Raw genomic sequence first — 16,777 nt, 5'->3', positions numbered from 1 at the left:
GTTTAGAGGAGTACGGTACGTCTGAAGTACACCTTCGATTGGCGGGATGATGGAGAGATTGGTGTAATTCTTGAGGTTGTCTCATCACCTGGCATTTCCATCACCAATCAAGTTGAAGTAGAATTGATGATTGAAGATACGCAATGAAGAATTCCTAGTAGAGTCTAGGGAAATTGTTTATGATTATTTGGACACATTAGTATGTGTTAAATTGTTTTGTGATTTTAGGACTTGGGGACTGCGAGACTGTGACATCCCCAATTTTCACGGCCAGAAAAGACCGATTTTGTTTATGCTTTATAAAAATCAGAGTACTTCATTTCATAAAAAGGTTGCGGAATTTGTTCCCAGAAAAACATGGTAAATACGTTATTAAAACATTTTCGAAGGAACGTAATTATTTCATTTTAAAACGTTTGGGATGTCATCGTTAACACAGAAACATAAGCATAAACAGAACTTACAATTATTTACACTAGTGATCTGCATCTCTTTAAATCTCTCAGTGTAATGTCACTTCGTATCGTCACATGTGATATAAATAAACTGAGTGGGTCAGGTTGGGAAACCTGGTGAGTACATAGGGTTTTCAACCCACAATAATATAATTATTATGTTCAATCATCAAACAATTAACCCAATTACCCATCTCCATTATCTTCTTTACTCTTAAGGATTTAACCTAAGAGTCATCTATCATGCATTCGTTTATTCCGAAGTCCCTTACTTCCAGGGTTATAGGACTGACACTAAATCCATAGCTGCCGATGTTCGTTCGTAAAGCACTAAGTCCATAGCTACTATATCCTACTCATCGGGTACTAAATCCATAGCTACCAGTGTTCAATAGGTACTAAGTCCATAGCTACCAATTCCTAACAGGTACTAAATCCATAGCTACCAACGTCTAACAGGTACTAAGTCCATAGCTACCGGCGTTTGTCCCATAGGCACTAAGTCTATAGCTGCCAATGTATACTCACATCATCTTCTATCTCTCATCATTCATCTACCCATCTCATACCCAACATATTCGTATATATAAAATACGTATACAGTTTAAATTCTTTAAAACATGTATAAAACGTTCATCCAGCATAGACAACAAGTATTCAGATAATATGCACACATAGCACGTAGTTTATATAAAATACTTCATATCTATGTGTAAGATGAAAGGGACTATGCACTCACTTGAAAGGTGGTGACTCAGCACTCGGACAACGCTTCGATACTCTCAAAACGATTTTCCTTCGATAAAACCTAGTACCAATACCACTAGGGTTTAGTCTAACGATAACCGCGACAAATTAATAGTCTAGCTATTATTATTATTATATAAGCGTTAAATAACACTCAATATAACTCATAATAATAGCCCAAATACTCATTATAAGTTCCTAATAATGTTACTATATTAAAACATAAGCTATACTAAAGATAGGGTAGGTACAGCTCACTTACAGCGGGTTTTTCGCAAAACCGGGCTTCGCTGGAGAAGCGTTCCAGAGCCGAAAGGCTCTTTCTCGAGGCTCCGGGAGCCTTGGGGCTTCCTTCGGGTTCTAGGGGGTTTACCCTAGGCTTTAGGGGGTTAGGGAGGCTTAGAGAGAGAGTTTAGAGAGAGAAAGAAGAGGGTTGAGGGGTGAGGAAGTTGGAATGCCCGACACCTCTATTTATAGTGAAAATATCTGATGGACTCGCCGAGTAGGGGGACCTACTCGCCGATTTGGTCCATGTGGTGGCCTTCTGGTGGTGCCACGTGTCCAATTCTGGTGGTGCCATGTCACCCCCTATCGTGTATCGGCCTTCAAACTTAGAAAAATCATAACTCTCGCATACGAGCTCCGTTTTCGATGTTCTTTATATCCACGCGTAGGTAAAATCAAAATCTACAACTTTCGTTTAGACTCCATTGGCTAACTCTCGACCGATCTCAAATTTAACAATAGGAGACGTTTAGACTGTTAAATGACCGCGAAGAATTTGTAACTCCTTCATACGAACTCCGTTTTCGTCCATCTTTTTACCATTGAGTTCCTATTAATGAGACTTCAACTCTCATTTAGGTCGCGTTAGCCAAAAACTGATCGAACTAAAATTCGAGTTTCGGGTCGTGCACTGCTAAGTCGAATCTTAGAAAAATCATAACTTCCTCATACGAAGTCAGATTTGGGCGTTCTTTTTATCGACGCTCTTAGTTTAACATATTCTACAACTTTTGTTTAGATTGCTAAGGATAAATCTCGCTCTATCGTAAATTCACTATTTACGCTTCCCGGTGCCGTGTCGATTTTGCCGTAAAACTTCGACGCGCCATAACTTCTTCGTTATAACTCGGATTTCGGCGTTCTTTATATGTACGGAAACCTTGTGACATATTCTACAACTTGGTTAAGATTATTTATTGTAAATAATCTTTTGTCGAAAAGTCGTTTTCGACCCCTATTGCCTCTAAATTGACTAGCCCGGATCTACGAGCGTTACAGAGACAATACTTGGGACGAGTATGAGTAGGTGTGAATAGTAGTAGAGATCTATACTACTTGAAGCACAGGACTCACGCTTGGATCATGGAAATTCACAAGGTTACCAAGAAACTAGTGATTGGACTCGTTTTTATTCTAGTATGTCGTTACCATTGTTTCGGTAACGACTAGGTAGATTATTGTTATTCCGACCCTAGTCGTCATGTCAAATTGAGTCTGACTACGATGAGTTTGTTACGTGGTTCGAAGAACCAAGTTCGATGTAGCATCTGACTTAAGCCGAAAGATTGAAATCAAAGCGATCAATTGTATCGCACTCGTTGTTAAAGAAGCTTGTAGCTAGAAATGCTACATGCTAAAATGTGATTATATCACATTAGAATATAAGGGAAGTTATATTCCATTCTGGGATTTGACTCTAAGAGACTTGAGTCAAAGCGTTGCATCATATGATGATAGATAATTAGGGCATGACCCATCAATCTATTACAATAGATAAGGGGAAGTACTTATCCTAAGAAGAAGAAGGAGTCCTCAGTAAGAATTTATTTTGTAACTTGAAGGTTACGATTGGAAGTCCAACATAGTACGAAGAGCAGATGCAGGATTGAGCACTACCTGCTATCGAGAAGTCCAAGAGTTAGATACTCTTTCGAGGAAACATAGAACTTACAGTTATTACCTAGGATGAAGAGATAACGTATGAAATCATTATACAAGCCCTATTTCGTTGATGATTCCGGGATGTAGTCATCCTAAGGGGGGGATAATTGTAACGCCCGTAGATTCGGGCTAGTCAATTTAGAGACGATAAGCATCAAAAAAGACTTTTTGATGGAAGATTATTTAGAAGGATTGATCTTAACTAAGTTGTAGTATATGTCACAAGGTTTTCGTGCATATAAAGAATGTCGAAATTCGAGTTATAACGAAAAAGTTATGACCTGTCGAAATTTCGCGACAGAACCGGCACGAAACAACACGATGTAAATAGTGAATTTATGTTACTGCGATATTTGGCCTTAGCGATCTAAATGAAAGTCGTAGAATACATTAAACCGAGAGTGTGCATGAAAAGAATGCCCAAATCTGATTTCGTATGAGGAAGTTATGATTTTTCTAAGTTTCAGCTTAGCACTATGCAGCCCGAAGTTCGACTTTGCGATCGAATGGTTTTTAGCCGAAACAACCTAAACGAGAATCAAAGATCTCGTCAATGGTAGTGCAGCGGTAAAAAGACAGACAAAAACGGATGTCGGATGAAGAAGTTATGAATTTATAACGGAGTTTTCCTGTCCCGGCCTACTAAAAATAATATATTTATAATATATTAAAAATAAAGTCAAAATTAGTCAACGGAGTCTAAACGAGAGTTGTAGAGCATAATCTTACCTACACGTGGATATAAAGAACGTTGAAAGCGGAGCTCGTATGCAAAAGTTATGAATTTATGAAGTTCGGGGCGTGAACCCCAAGGTTGTGTCAGAGCTCATGAGGTGAACATATGTAGTTCACGAGGTGAGCATTAGTGGCTCATGAGGTGAATAGATGATGGGCGCCTTCCAGGGAAAGTGGCCATGACGAACGCAATGACGTATCGAGCTCACGAGGTGAGCCTAGCTAACGAGGTGAATATTAGAAACTCATGAGGTGAACCCAGAAAATTCACCCTATAAATAGAAATCGAGGGTCAACCGATTTTGGTTGCTCCTTCTCATCTCTCCCAATCGCAATACTCTCTCTAAGCCCTATTTTACCCCCCCCCCCCCCGAAGCCCCGGTATCATCCCCGAGACCCAAAGCAAGTCCCAAAGCCCCGAAGATCCCGAGAAGTGCAATTCCCGAGCCGAAGCTCTGCCCGCGAGAAGCCAAATTGTGTGAAGATTTTCCAGATCTACCAAAGAATACTACTTCTACAAGCCGTAGTGCTGTCCGATCATCTTCTGATCATGTGAGTGTATAGTCCCTTTCATAACACGATTTTAATACAAGTAGTGTTTCTATGTCTTAAGTATATGTTTGGTGTGAGTGTATAGTTACTTTCTTCTAACACATAAGTATGAAGTATTTGCTATGAAATACGTGCTATATGTTTATATATTGTTGTTTATTTGAGATGTTGGTGGAATGGATGAACTATATAGGTTTTAATGAGTTAAACTGTATATGTATTTTGTAATTACAAATATGTTGGGTAGTACATGGATAGATGAGATCCATGAGTAGGGATCAGATCAAGAGGCTAGTTTTAGATCCGTGAGTATGGATTAGACTAAGAGGTTAGTTTTAGATCCTAGAGTATGGATCAGGTAAAGAGATAAAACTTGTTATTAGTCCGGGAGTATGGATTAAGACTAAGTTAATTGTCCGTAGTCCGGGAGTATGGATTGGGTACAATTATTGATCCGAGAGTATGGATCAGATTAGGATTTAGGTATAGTTAATTGTCCCTAATCTTGGAGTATGGATTAGGTACAATTATTGATCCGGGAGTATGGATCAGATCAGGAGGTTAGTTTTAGATCCATGAGTATGGATCAGGTAGTTTAGATCTGTGAGTATGGATCAGGGGAAAAGGTTAGTTTTAGATCCGTGAGTATGGATCAGGTGAAAAGGTTAGTTTTAGATCCGTGAGTATGGATCGGATGAAGAGGATAGTTTTAGATCCGTGAGTAGGGATCAGGTAAAGAGGAAAATTTTAGATACGAGAGTTTAGATCGTGACGTTGTGAGGATCGATGGGGTGGGATAAGAGTTACCTTTATATGGTGAAATTATACAAGTTTGAATGTTCTATTTATATAAATATATGATGTAACATTTTGGGATGAAAACCATATATGCTCACCAGGCTCCCAAGCCTGACCCACTCAGTTTTCTTTGCATTACAGGTAATGGCACAAGAGTACAAGTTGGTGGACTTGACGAGATACTTTGGATTATAGATTAGTAGTTATAAATAACTGTTGTAAGGTCTATTTTATACTGTTTATGCTTTTGGTCTGTATCGGAACATGACATCCCGAGATTTTGTTATTTAATGAAAATACATTTCTTTAAAGAAATGCTTTGATAAATTCTTATCATATTTTGTTTTGGGAACAAATTCCGCAACTGTTTTCTTTAAAAGATTACTTTGATTTTAAAACAAAGTATAAACAAATCGGTCTTTTCTGGCCGTGAAATTGGGATGTCACAGCGGCAAAGGAAAAGGGAAAATCTGTATGGTAGCAACTGCTGATGAGGATGGTTCCACAAATCTGAAGAAGAATCATTGCTACATGGAGAAAGATGGAACACTCAGCATTGTCGAAGAGGTAAAACTTATGATTCAAACTCTAAATTATAGCTTGCATGACTGTCAGCCCTTCATAGACACTCCTAATGACACATGTGCTGCCGTCCTTACATACTACAATAAAGCGTTAGATGAGAAGAACATTGCATCCCAAGAGATGTTTCACGTTAGAGGACGTTTGGACAACAAAAGACTCAAAATGGCTATGTTAGAATAATACTTAATGTTAGAGAAAGATGCTAGGATGTTAAGTGAAAGACAATTAAAAATAGCTTTGAATCAGAGGGATTTAGCTCAGAGTGAAATTATACCCTTGAATATTTTAATTGAAAAGCTCTTTAATGAAAGTGAAGCCATCGAGAATCTTGTTAATAATGGAAACGTTGACAATACTTACAACTGGGGTTGGTCCAATGGGTATCCAACCGCAACAGACTCATCACCCTGGTTCACTCCAGACCGTCCCTATGTCCCTCCTAATCATAAATTTCTATTTCCAGCCAATGACAAAACATTTCCTGAGGATATCAAAGCTCGCATTCGTAAACTTCATGATCTGAGTAAAAATTATGTTATCGAGGAAATTCTCCCTGAACTTTCTGACCCTATGAATATCATAATTCATTTCGGTTCACAGACATCATTCATAGTTGATAAGGAAATTGTTATGGAAGGTCCCAAAGCCTCAATGGACTTCCCGTCTCTATTGTCAGACCGCAATGTCCCTTATTGCAATCATGAACCACAGTCTAACCATTTAAGCCATACCATCCACCAAATTCCAATTCTTTCCAAGAACATTTTCCAAATAAAACAACCCCTAAGTTTTCATTTTTCTAATTCAATGAATTAATGTAAATGAATTGCTTTCGGATCTATGAAATAAAAAGTAAAAAGTATAAAATGTAGTAAATTAAACTATCCAAAATTAGAAAAAAATAGCAGGATTTGCCACTCGTATAGGGAGTTCATAAATTCCAATGAAGGTGGAATCTTTGCAAGCACTACCAGAATCTTTGGTGCATCCAGATACTGCATAGATAGAAATAATATTGATTTTAATGAAAAGGTGTGTATGGGGCTAACTTTTGCTTTAAGGAAACTCGATCCAGTGAATAATTTTGACTAAAATAGCGCATAATATGAAATAGTTGGAGCTAGATTAAAGAAACCACCAGTAGTTAACCAATTCCATGAACACCAACCACAATCAGCAGAATTTGAACCCTGCATGAGAGTTCAGTTCCAACTCCTGTCAATTCTAAGGGTATTTTTAAAAAATTTAAACCAAATACAATAAGAAATCATGCATATGAACTATATAGGTTGATACTTGAGGTTAGATCTTCAAAGTATCTCCATATTCTAAATGAAATCAAAGTAAAATGGCGAGGTTTTTGACCTAGTTAATGTGAGACCATATAAGTATAGGTCAAAATATACATCAGGTTGGATATTAGTGAGCGAATAATCTTCAAAATTTGGTGTGTACAAAAAAAGAACAAAAAAAAATCCAGAAAGATATAGAAGGGGAGTCTGCTATGCTACCTGGATGAGATAACATAGACGACGATCTTGATTTCCATATCTGATCTCAACATATGGTATACTAAAACCACCTTTAAAGTTTTCCTTTACATTTACTTATTTAGGTTTCACCGTATGCATACATTTACATACCTTAATGAAGATGGAACACAATTTTAAGAATTTGACCATTTGTTTCTATTATGAACAAATATGAGAAAACAAAAATACAAAAAGAAATATTCTTTTGAGCAAATTAGAGGATAAACAAAAAACACATCAAATCAAATATGTTTTTAGCAAATTTGAGATACCTACAAAATATTTCTTAATCTCGAGAATAAGTTCACGTATACACTACAACCTCCAAAATTCACATAAAAAAACAAGAAGGCTAGGGATTTGTAATCCGGAGAATTTTTATTTTAGGAATTTGTAACTAAGAGATAAAGATATAGGTTACCTTGGGTTTTTCTATAAAGGAGAAGAAAGATTGACAGATGAGGATAGTGGGATGACGTTCTCATCTGTCTTGAGATGTGTCTTCATGAGGATATGAATCAGATGTGGTGGTGGCACTTAGGGCTTTTCTTTACAGAGAGATGGAGGAGCGCTATCTCAGGCTTAAAACATTCATAGTCAGGGAACAGGGGGAGCTCTAGGAGCTCAAAGCTAGGGCTATTCATGAAGATTACAGCGAGAGAGGTGAATGAGTTTGAGATGCTCTCCAATTAATGTGTTTGAATATTGTGGTGGCTAGGGTTTCTCATTGCACCGATGGTAGTGTGTTTAGTGGTTGGCAGCTAGGGTTCCGGGAGGTCCGATAATGATAAAGGATAGGGTTTCTACAGGTGAGTTGATCATGTGATTGGAGTAGTGATCGCTTTACGGTGGTGGTGTACGGAGAGAAACACTAGCTTTGGGTAGGAGGCATGGACCAATTTCATCTAAACCCCAATGGTTAAGCTAACATTCTGTAAACATAATGCATTTTAAATTAGAGATAGATGACGATGGAATACAATGATTAAACAAAAAAATCAAACCTTTTACGAAGAAAGGAAGAGAGGTGGGTGGTACGCTGGTGGTGGCGAGGATCAACAATGAGGTGGTGCGCTGGTTGTGGCGATTGTCGAAGGTGGTGAGAAGTGGTGGGTCAAGGATTAATTTGAGAGAAGAAGGTAGACGGAAGTACCGAGTAGTGATCGATGGTTGTTTTGGGTAGATGGGAGAGGGTAATCTTGCTTTTACCTTTTGAATTACAGAAATGGGGATGAAAAAGGATAAACTACTTGGGCAAAGAAATAGATGATGTTCGTTTGAGGAGACATAATTTTGAGAGAGGAATTGAGAGATTAGCATTTAATATGAGACTAAATTTGACCACAACGACGGAATACTCGGTCAACTTTCACCAATTCATTTCCTATATTTTTGGTAAAATGTGGTTCATCGTAGATTTTTTTTGGGAATTAATTAGATTTATGAATGGTTGACCAGATAAGTTTTCGATGCATCAAAATATTGTACATAAATTATGGTTTGGACGACTTAAAATTCAGCGTTTGACTAAAGATGCTTTATATATATATATATATATATATATATATATATATATATATATATATATATATATATATATATATATATATAATCTCTTTGTTTATGGTAGAATTAGTCAATTTCGTTTGCCAATCTATTGGGCTGGCAACACAACTTACCTACTTATTAAACCCAAGTATATTTAGGCCTAGGGCACCCTCTTTTCTAAACTGTAAACACCATCGTCCATTTTGCAGAGAAAGGGAAAAACAATGTCGTCGAAGGTGGCTCTGAAGGCGAAAGGGAAATCAAGCAAAGGATCAAAGCCATCACCTGATAATTCACCATCAAAGCTCTTGAAGGAATGGAGCACATGGACCATGAAGAAGGCTAAAGTCATCACGCACTACGGATTCATTCCTTTGGTTATCATCATCGGTATGAACTCCGAGCCTAAACCCTCAATTTCTCAGCTTCTCAGCCCCGTTTGATCGGTAATAATCCTTCGGTATTCGTCGACTTGAATCCTGAAACGAATCAATTTACTCTATGTTGAAATATCGACTGTTCCCGCGAGTTAGGGTTTATATTTTTCTGTTTTTTCGCATCCTTCTGATGGGTTCTTCCAGTTACCTGCTTGTCTCATGAAGTAATAAAATTTAGGGATTTTGTGATGCATCTATCTTTATTGATATCAAGTATATTAACTATATTTACATACAAATGGATTTCTTGATTTTGTTATGTGCGAAAGAAATTGGGGTTTTTTTTGTTTATGAAATCTTAGATAGCTGCTTCCTTTGTTTGGTTTGGCTTTGTGTTTGATTATGTAAGGTGCACATACACATGTACATATTATGTGCTTATTATCTATGAATATATGCATATATGCCTCTAGTAGATAAAGATCGAACACTTTTTGGTTCTTTATGTGTAATTTGATGTTCGCCATTAGCATCCACATTTTCGTTAATTTTTTGGGGTTCTGATTTCAAAGTAATCTTTATTTCAAATAGTAGTAAGAATTCGTGTAGGATCATAATTTAAGTTTGATTCCCACATGAGCTTTTTCTATGAAAGTGGCTTGTGGAGAAGAAATAGAATTGTGGTTCTTGTCTGTATTTCAATGAACTTGAAGTCATCTTTAGCGAAAATGTGAAAAAAATTGGAATAAAGAAAACTGGATTAGTTAAAGGCTAATCATCTATTTCAAAGTGATCCGACTTTCACAATTAATTTTAAACCGTTATATTTGTGAAATCGTTAATGTAAACAAACCCAAACATTCGCAACATAATCTTAAGTTTTTGTTGGTGTGAAATATCTCAACAAAATCTTTTTTTCTAGTCATGCTATCTATAAACCATTTGTAGTCATGATATCCAACAATATATGCCTGCAATTAGCAAGATTTTTGGGTGTTTCTTATGGCCATGTCCTTTCAAAGATTTAATCGTTTGGTTAAACAATAAATGTCTCTATTCTTGTTATTACCCAACTAGGTTATAACCCGTGTATTACACGGTACACCGTAAAATAACTTTGAAAATTAATAAACCTTAAAAATGATAATACATTTTGGCAACAGGAATGTGCACGATAGTAAAAGGGTATTAGCCCTTAATCATAGATAAGAAACAAAAAATAATCATAAAGGAATTCCTATATATGATAACAAAGAAATTGAATGATTAAATGTTGATTACACGTTTTGATCTTCAAATACTTCAATGATGTTGTTTAATTTTGAATATGTTTATGATCTCTAAAATTTGTCATTTATTTGTAGGATTCTAGAAATCCTACAATGCAACATATTGGATATCAATGAGGAGGTCGTTTATTTGTAGGATTCTAGAAATCCTTCTCGTCCGCTCACAAATTTAGTATTGTCGTGCGTGTATCATCGCATTTTTGCATTATGTTCAAAGTAAGAGGATTGGCCGCGACGTGAAAATGGAGTTGCCATGACACGTCTTCTTGATTTTTGGGAACTTTATAATTTTGATCTTTATCAGCTCCATATTTTCCTTGTACTCTTCAACTAAGAATTTATCTGTAAAAATATGATTTCAAAGGAGTAATAAAACCATGAATTTAAAGGAGTAATTAAAAAAATAAAGTAAAACCATGAATTTAAAGGAGTAATAAAAAAAGTATCTACCTGATAGAAATCCCGATTATTCAAGGTCTGTCAATAGTCCAAAAGTAATTGTTCATGGTGTTTGCACATGAAAAAAGAACTGTGTTTTATAGTCCAAGAACAGTCATAAAATGAAGTAGAATGTTTTTTATAGTAGGTTGCAATAAAAAAACTATTTTTCTGTAAAGTAAGATGCTATAAAATGCTATTTTTAGTAAAAAAAAAAAATTAAATAGTAAATAAATAAACAAATAAATAAATGTTTTACAATCCCAAAGCAATAAAAAAAACTTTGTTTTTCACTTCCAAAAATTGATTGATTTTAAACAACCGGTTAAATCTTCAACTGAGGGTATCTTGCATATATTGGGCTCTTCACATTTTTGCCCATGGTTCCCTTAATGAGTGTTGGCTGCTTATCGGTCTTCGGTTGTTTTTGTTTTGGTTTGTCAAGAAAAAGGATAGTTCACACCGGATGTGTATTGATTACCGAGAGTTGAACAAACTGACGGTCAAGAACCGTTATCCGCTACCGAGGATCGACGATTTGTTCGATCAGTTACATGGCGCGTCTTGGTTTTCCAAGATCGACTTGAGGTCTGGATATCATCAGACGAGGGTCCGCGAGGAGGATATCCATAAGACGACCTTTAGGAGTCGTTATGGGCATTACGAGTTCATGGTGATGCCTTTTGGGCTCTCCAACGCACCGACAACATTCATGGATCTCATGAACCGGGTGTGTATGCCTATTTTGGATCGATCGGTGATCGTGTTCATAGATGATATTTTGGTGTACTCGAGATCCAGAGAGCAACATGATTAGCATTTGAGAGAGATTCTTAGGGTATTGAGAGTGGAGAGGTTTTATGCCAAATTCTTCAAGTGTGATTTCTGGTTACGAGAGGTCCAATTCCTGGGACACCTCGTTAATCAGAATGGGATTTTGGTCGATTCGGCCAAGATTCAGGCATTTATTAGATGGGAAGTACCAAGATCCCCCACCGAGATCAGGAGTTTTCTAGGGTTGGCCGGCTACTATCGGAGATTTATCAGGGATTTCTCCAAGATTGTCGTCCCCCTCACCAGGTTGACCCGGAAGGGCGTTGCTTTTACTTGGGGTCCCGAGTAGCAGACCTCATTTGAGACTCTTTGCCAGCGATTGTGCGAAGCCCCGATGTTAGCCCTTCCTGAGGGAATGAAGGACTTTGTGGTTTACTGTGATGCATCTATATCTGGGTTGGGTGCGGTGCTAATGCAGAGAGAGCACGTGATAACATACGCATCGAGGCAGTTGAAGCCTCATAAGACGAGGTATCCCACCCACGATCTTGAGTTGGGGGCGGTGGTGTTCGCCCTCAAGATCTGGCGCCACTATTTATATAGGGTTCGGTGTACCATATACACGGACCACAAGAGCCTGAAGTATCTCATGGATCAGCCCAATCTGAATATGCGTTAGAGGAGGTGGTTGGATGTGGTGAAAGACTATGACTGTGAGATCCTGTATCATCCGGGCAAGGCTAACATGGTAGCCGACGCCCTGAGCCGTTGAGCAGAGAGTGCCCTGATTCGGGACATGTGTATGAGGATGACAGTGATGACTCCAGTTTTGGATACCATCCGAGAGGCCCAGGCGAAGGCCGTGAGACTGGAGAATCGCAAGAGGGAGCGGGTGATTAGACAGGTTTCAGAGTTTGTGACGGATATTCGAGGACTTATGACTTTCCGAGGGCGGATTTGGGTCGGTCGATCCACAATCACCCAAATCGCGTCAACACCACACGCCGTTCTCGATAGTTTGGTGATAAAATCCATGGTAATCTACTCCCACTTCCACTGGGGAATCTCTAAAGGTTACAACGGACCATGCGGTTGTTGGTGCTCTGCCTTGACCCGCGGCAGGTCAAGTACCTCTCAACTACCCACGCAACATCCATCTCCATACAGGGCCACCAGTAATCTCACTTTAGGGCCAAATACATCTTAGTGGCCCCAAGATGGATCGAGAATCTCGATCTATGTGCCTCCTCCATCAGTATATCTCGAGCTCCGCCCGTATAGGGCACCCAAATCCGCCCTCGGAAAGTCATGAGTCCTCGAATATGTGAGATTGGCTGAGATTTATGTGAGAGAGGTGGTAGCACGACACGGAGTGCCAATCTCAATAGTGTCGGATCGAGACGTGCGATTTACTTCCAGGTTTTGGAAGAAATTTCATGAGGAGTTGGGCACGCACCTACATTCAGCACTGCGTACCACCCGCAGACAGATGAGCAGAGTGAGCGTACGATACAGACACTTAAGAACATGCTGTGTGCATGTGTCATGGACTTCGGAGGAAGTTGGGACACCTACATACCACTGGCTGAGCTTTCTTACAACAACAACCACCATTCGAGTATTAGTATGCCTCCATATGAGCTTCTTTACGGGAGGAGGTGTCGGACTCCCATTTGCTTGGGATAGGTGGGATAGAGAATGATGGGTGACACCGAGATAGTGCTGAAGACAACTGAGCAGATTCAACAAGTCTGACAAAGGCTACTGACGACATAGAGTCGCTAGAAGAGTTATGCGGACAGGCGACGATCCGAGCTAGAGTTTCAGGTCGGATACTTTGTACTCCTGAAGGTATCCCCTTGGAAGGGGGTGATCTAATTCAGGAAATGGGGAAAGCTGAGACCCCGGTACATCGGTCCTTTTAGAGTGACCGCCAGAGTAGGCAGGGTAGCATACCAGTCAGAGCTACCTGCAGAGTTGAGTCAGATCCACAACACCTTCTACGTGTCCCGGTTGAGGAAGTACGTGACCAATGAGATGGCAGTAGTACCGCTAGAGGATATTTAGGTGGATGCGTACCTGAATTATATTGAAAGGCCGATCGCGATTTTGGATCGAAAGGTGAAAGTTCTGAGGAACAAGGAAGTGCCCCTGGTCCAAGTCCAGTGGCAACATCGGAGGGGGTCCGAGTTTACTTGGGAGCCGGAGTCACAGATGCGGGAGCAGCATCCAGAATTATTTGCGGAGCATGACTTCGAGGGAGAAGTCTAATTCTAGTGGGGGAGAATTGTAACATTTGTAATCCCATGTACATCATTTTGATTATTTATTTTTAAAGTTTATAGAGTGACTCGACGAGTTGGTGTTATGACTCGTTGAGTCGTATCACGAATGGCCACGTGGATTTAATGATCTACTCGACGAGTCCGAGATGCGACTCGCCGAGTAGGCGCTGGATTGAGAAACCCTAAATCCCTGGGGTTGGGACCTATTTAAAGGCACTTATAGCCTCCTTATGCGGCCACACTTCACAGAGAGAAACCCTAAACCTGCCCATTCATTGTGTAGAGAGAGAGAGAGAGAGAGAGACCAAATTGATCGTTCTTGTGCTTTTTGAAGGAAGATTTGAGGAGCGTTGTGGATCTTATCTAGGAGAGGCTGTGGATCCAGTGTTCTTCTATCATTAGCATCGGTTTAGAGGTAAAAAGCTCTCACATTGGCCGCATATTTCGTTAGATCTCATTTTTGGGAGTTTTTAGGGCTTTCTTACAATCATCTTGTGTCCTTGCGTTATTTGAGCATGGTTTGAGGTTAGAACCTTAGATCTGGACTATAGGAGGCCTTGAGAGTCCAAAGATCCGAGCTTTATTAAGCTAGGGGCAGGCTTATGAGCATCTAACCTTCCTTTGGAGCTTGTAATGGCATTATGGAGCAAATATGCCATGCATGAACGTAAAGATCAAAGCTTTACGTGACAATCGAGCCTATGGAGCCTAAATGTAGTAGTTGGAGTGATAGATCAGCCCTAAAACGTCTGAATGGGAGTAGAGACTGAATGAACTCGCCGAGTCCATGAGCTGACTCGACGAGTCGCTTAGGGTTTATCCCGATAAGTCTGAGCATGTTGTAACTCGTCGGGTTAACGGGTCAAATCGATGAGTAGTGTTGGTTTACATAAGGTCTCTGAGGGAACGAGGGGACTCGACGAGTCCAGTCCTCCTGATGCACTCGTTGAGTTGGGTCAACATGGACTGTTGACTCAAGTTTGACTTCGGTTGACTTTTAGAGTTTTGACCAAATGTGAGTAACCGAGACCTTGGAGGGGTAAAATGGTCTTTTACCCTTACCAAGAGTTAAAAAGGGGTTAATATGAGTTTATTAGAATTGTGGTCTAATTAGAGATAATCATCACATGTATTAGGCGGAGCCTAGATCGGCGATTCGTGTACGAGGTGTTTTAGCTTGCTTGCTTCGAGGTGAGTCTTCTCACTATACCTTACCTAGAGTGGTAATTATGTGTGACAAGAGGGTCTTACGTGCATGCTTGGGTTATGCATTTTCTGTGTGTTATATGTGTTGTATGTTATATTATGTGATATTTAGACCGGACCGGAGGGTCCAACGAACTATGAGATTGGAGGGTTCTCAACCAGACTGGACCAGAGGGTCCAACGAGCCATGGGACTGGAGGGTCCCAACCAGACCGGACCGGAGGGTCCAACGAGCTGTGGGATTGGAGGGTGCCACTGAGACATTTGTGCGTGGTATTTTGGGGAACTCACTAAGCTTTGTGCTTACCGTGTTATGTGTTTCAGGTACCACCGATGATCGCGGGAAGGCACCGGCTTGATTGTATACACACACCGAGCTGGAGATATGTTTATTATGGATCCTGGAGTTGTGAAAAACTAATTTGAAATATGTTTTGACATTGATACTTAAAGTTTTGATAAATATGATATGTAATTTACCGTGTTTTAAAAATGAAAAATTGGTTGAAAATTTTACGTCGTTACATTTTGGACATCTATTAAATGAACAGGGGAAAGGAGAGTCCCATTCCTCATGTTCAAACTATGACAAATTTACAAAATAGTCCATATATTTTCCATTTTTACACTTAACTCGCCTTTTTAAATTATATTATTCTTACTTATATATAATTTCAACTTTCATCATTCTCTATCAGCTTTATAACATTTTAAGTCCTGGCCAAGTTATATGGGTCAGTTATTGGTTAACTCTCAAATTTCTCCAAATTTACGCTTTTAACCTAAATGTATTCATTTTAGGTTTTCATCACATACATATTTTTTATAAAAATCTAGTTCCTTGATTAATATTGTTATTATTATGATTATTTTTATTATCTATATAGTTTCTTAAATTTTATTTTATTTTTTGAAAAGTTGAAAATCATTGCATATGATTAATATGCCAACAACATATAAGACCATGATTGTAACAATGTTCTCATTAGCTATAATGAAAAACATTGGACATATCTTTATAATGAACAAGTTCAAACTCTTTTGATCTTCTCATCGACAAGACTTATGTTCCTAAATATATTCATTTTAGGTTTTCATCATATCTGTTTTTATAAAAATCTAGTTCCTTGATTAATATTGTTATTATTATGATTATTTTTATTATCTATATAGTTTCTTAAATGTTGAAAATCATTGCATATAATTAATATGGCACTAACATATAAAACCATGATTGTAACAATGTTCTCATTAAGCTATAATGAAAAACATTGGACGTATCTTGATAATAAACAAGTTCAAACTCTTTTGATCTTCTCATCAAGAAGACTTATGAAAAACATTGGACATATCTTCATATGAAGCTTGTACATTATGATACCCGGATTTCAAGAATTGTAGGCACACCATATCTACATGATAGTAATAAATATTGAGTTATGTCATTGATTTTTTTTAATAAAACACAAATAAATGTTGTTATGTAGGATGAGATTAAGAGGAATGAGT

The 16,777-nt window shown here is 38.5% G+C and overlaps 1 protein-coding gene across 1 annotated transcript; it reads left to right on the top strand.

Annotated features, from left to right (window-relative positions):
- The first annotated feature begins 9,065 nt into the window (after nt 1–9,065).
- On the top strand, nt 9,066–9,595 carry LOC145063221 (mitochondrial import receptor subunit TOM7-1-like). Its single transcript, XM_079010813.1, has one exon. The coding sequence runs from the start codon at nt 9,124–9,126 to the stop codon at nt 9,340–9,342; it is 219 nt and encodes a 72-aa protein (XP_078866939.1). The 5' UTR covers nt 9,066–9,123; the 3' UTR covers nt 9,343–9,595.
- Nucleotides 9,596–16,777: the final 7,182 nt, after the last annotated feature.

The sequence above is a fragment of the Lactuca serriola genome, chromosome 7 (assembly GCF_051521515.1).
Source record: "Lactuca serriola cultivar US96UC23 chromosome 7, Lser_US96UC23_V15, whole genome shotgun sequence".
Lineage (NCBI taxonomy): Eukaryota > Viridiplantae > Streptophyta > Magnoliopsida > Asterales > Asteraceae > Lactuca > Lactuca serriola.
Note: the sequence above shows the minus strand (reverse complement) of the source record. Positions and strands in the feature narration are given on the sequence as shown.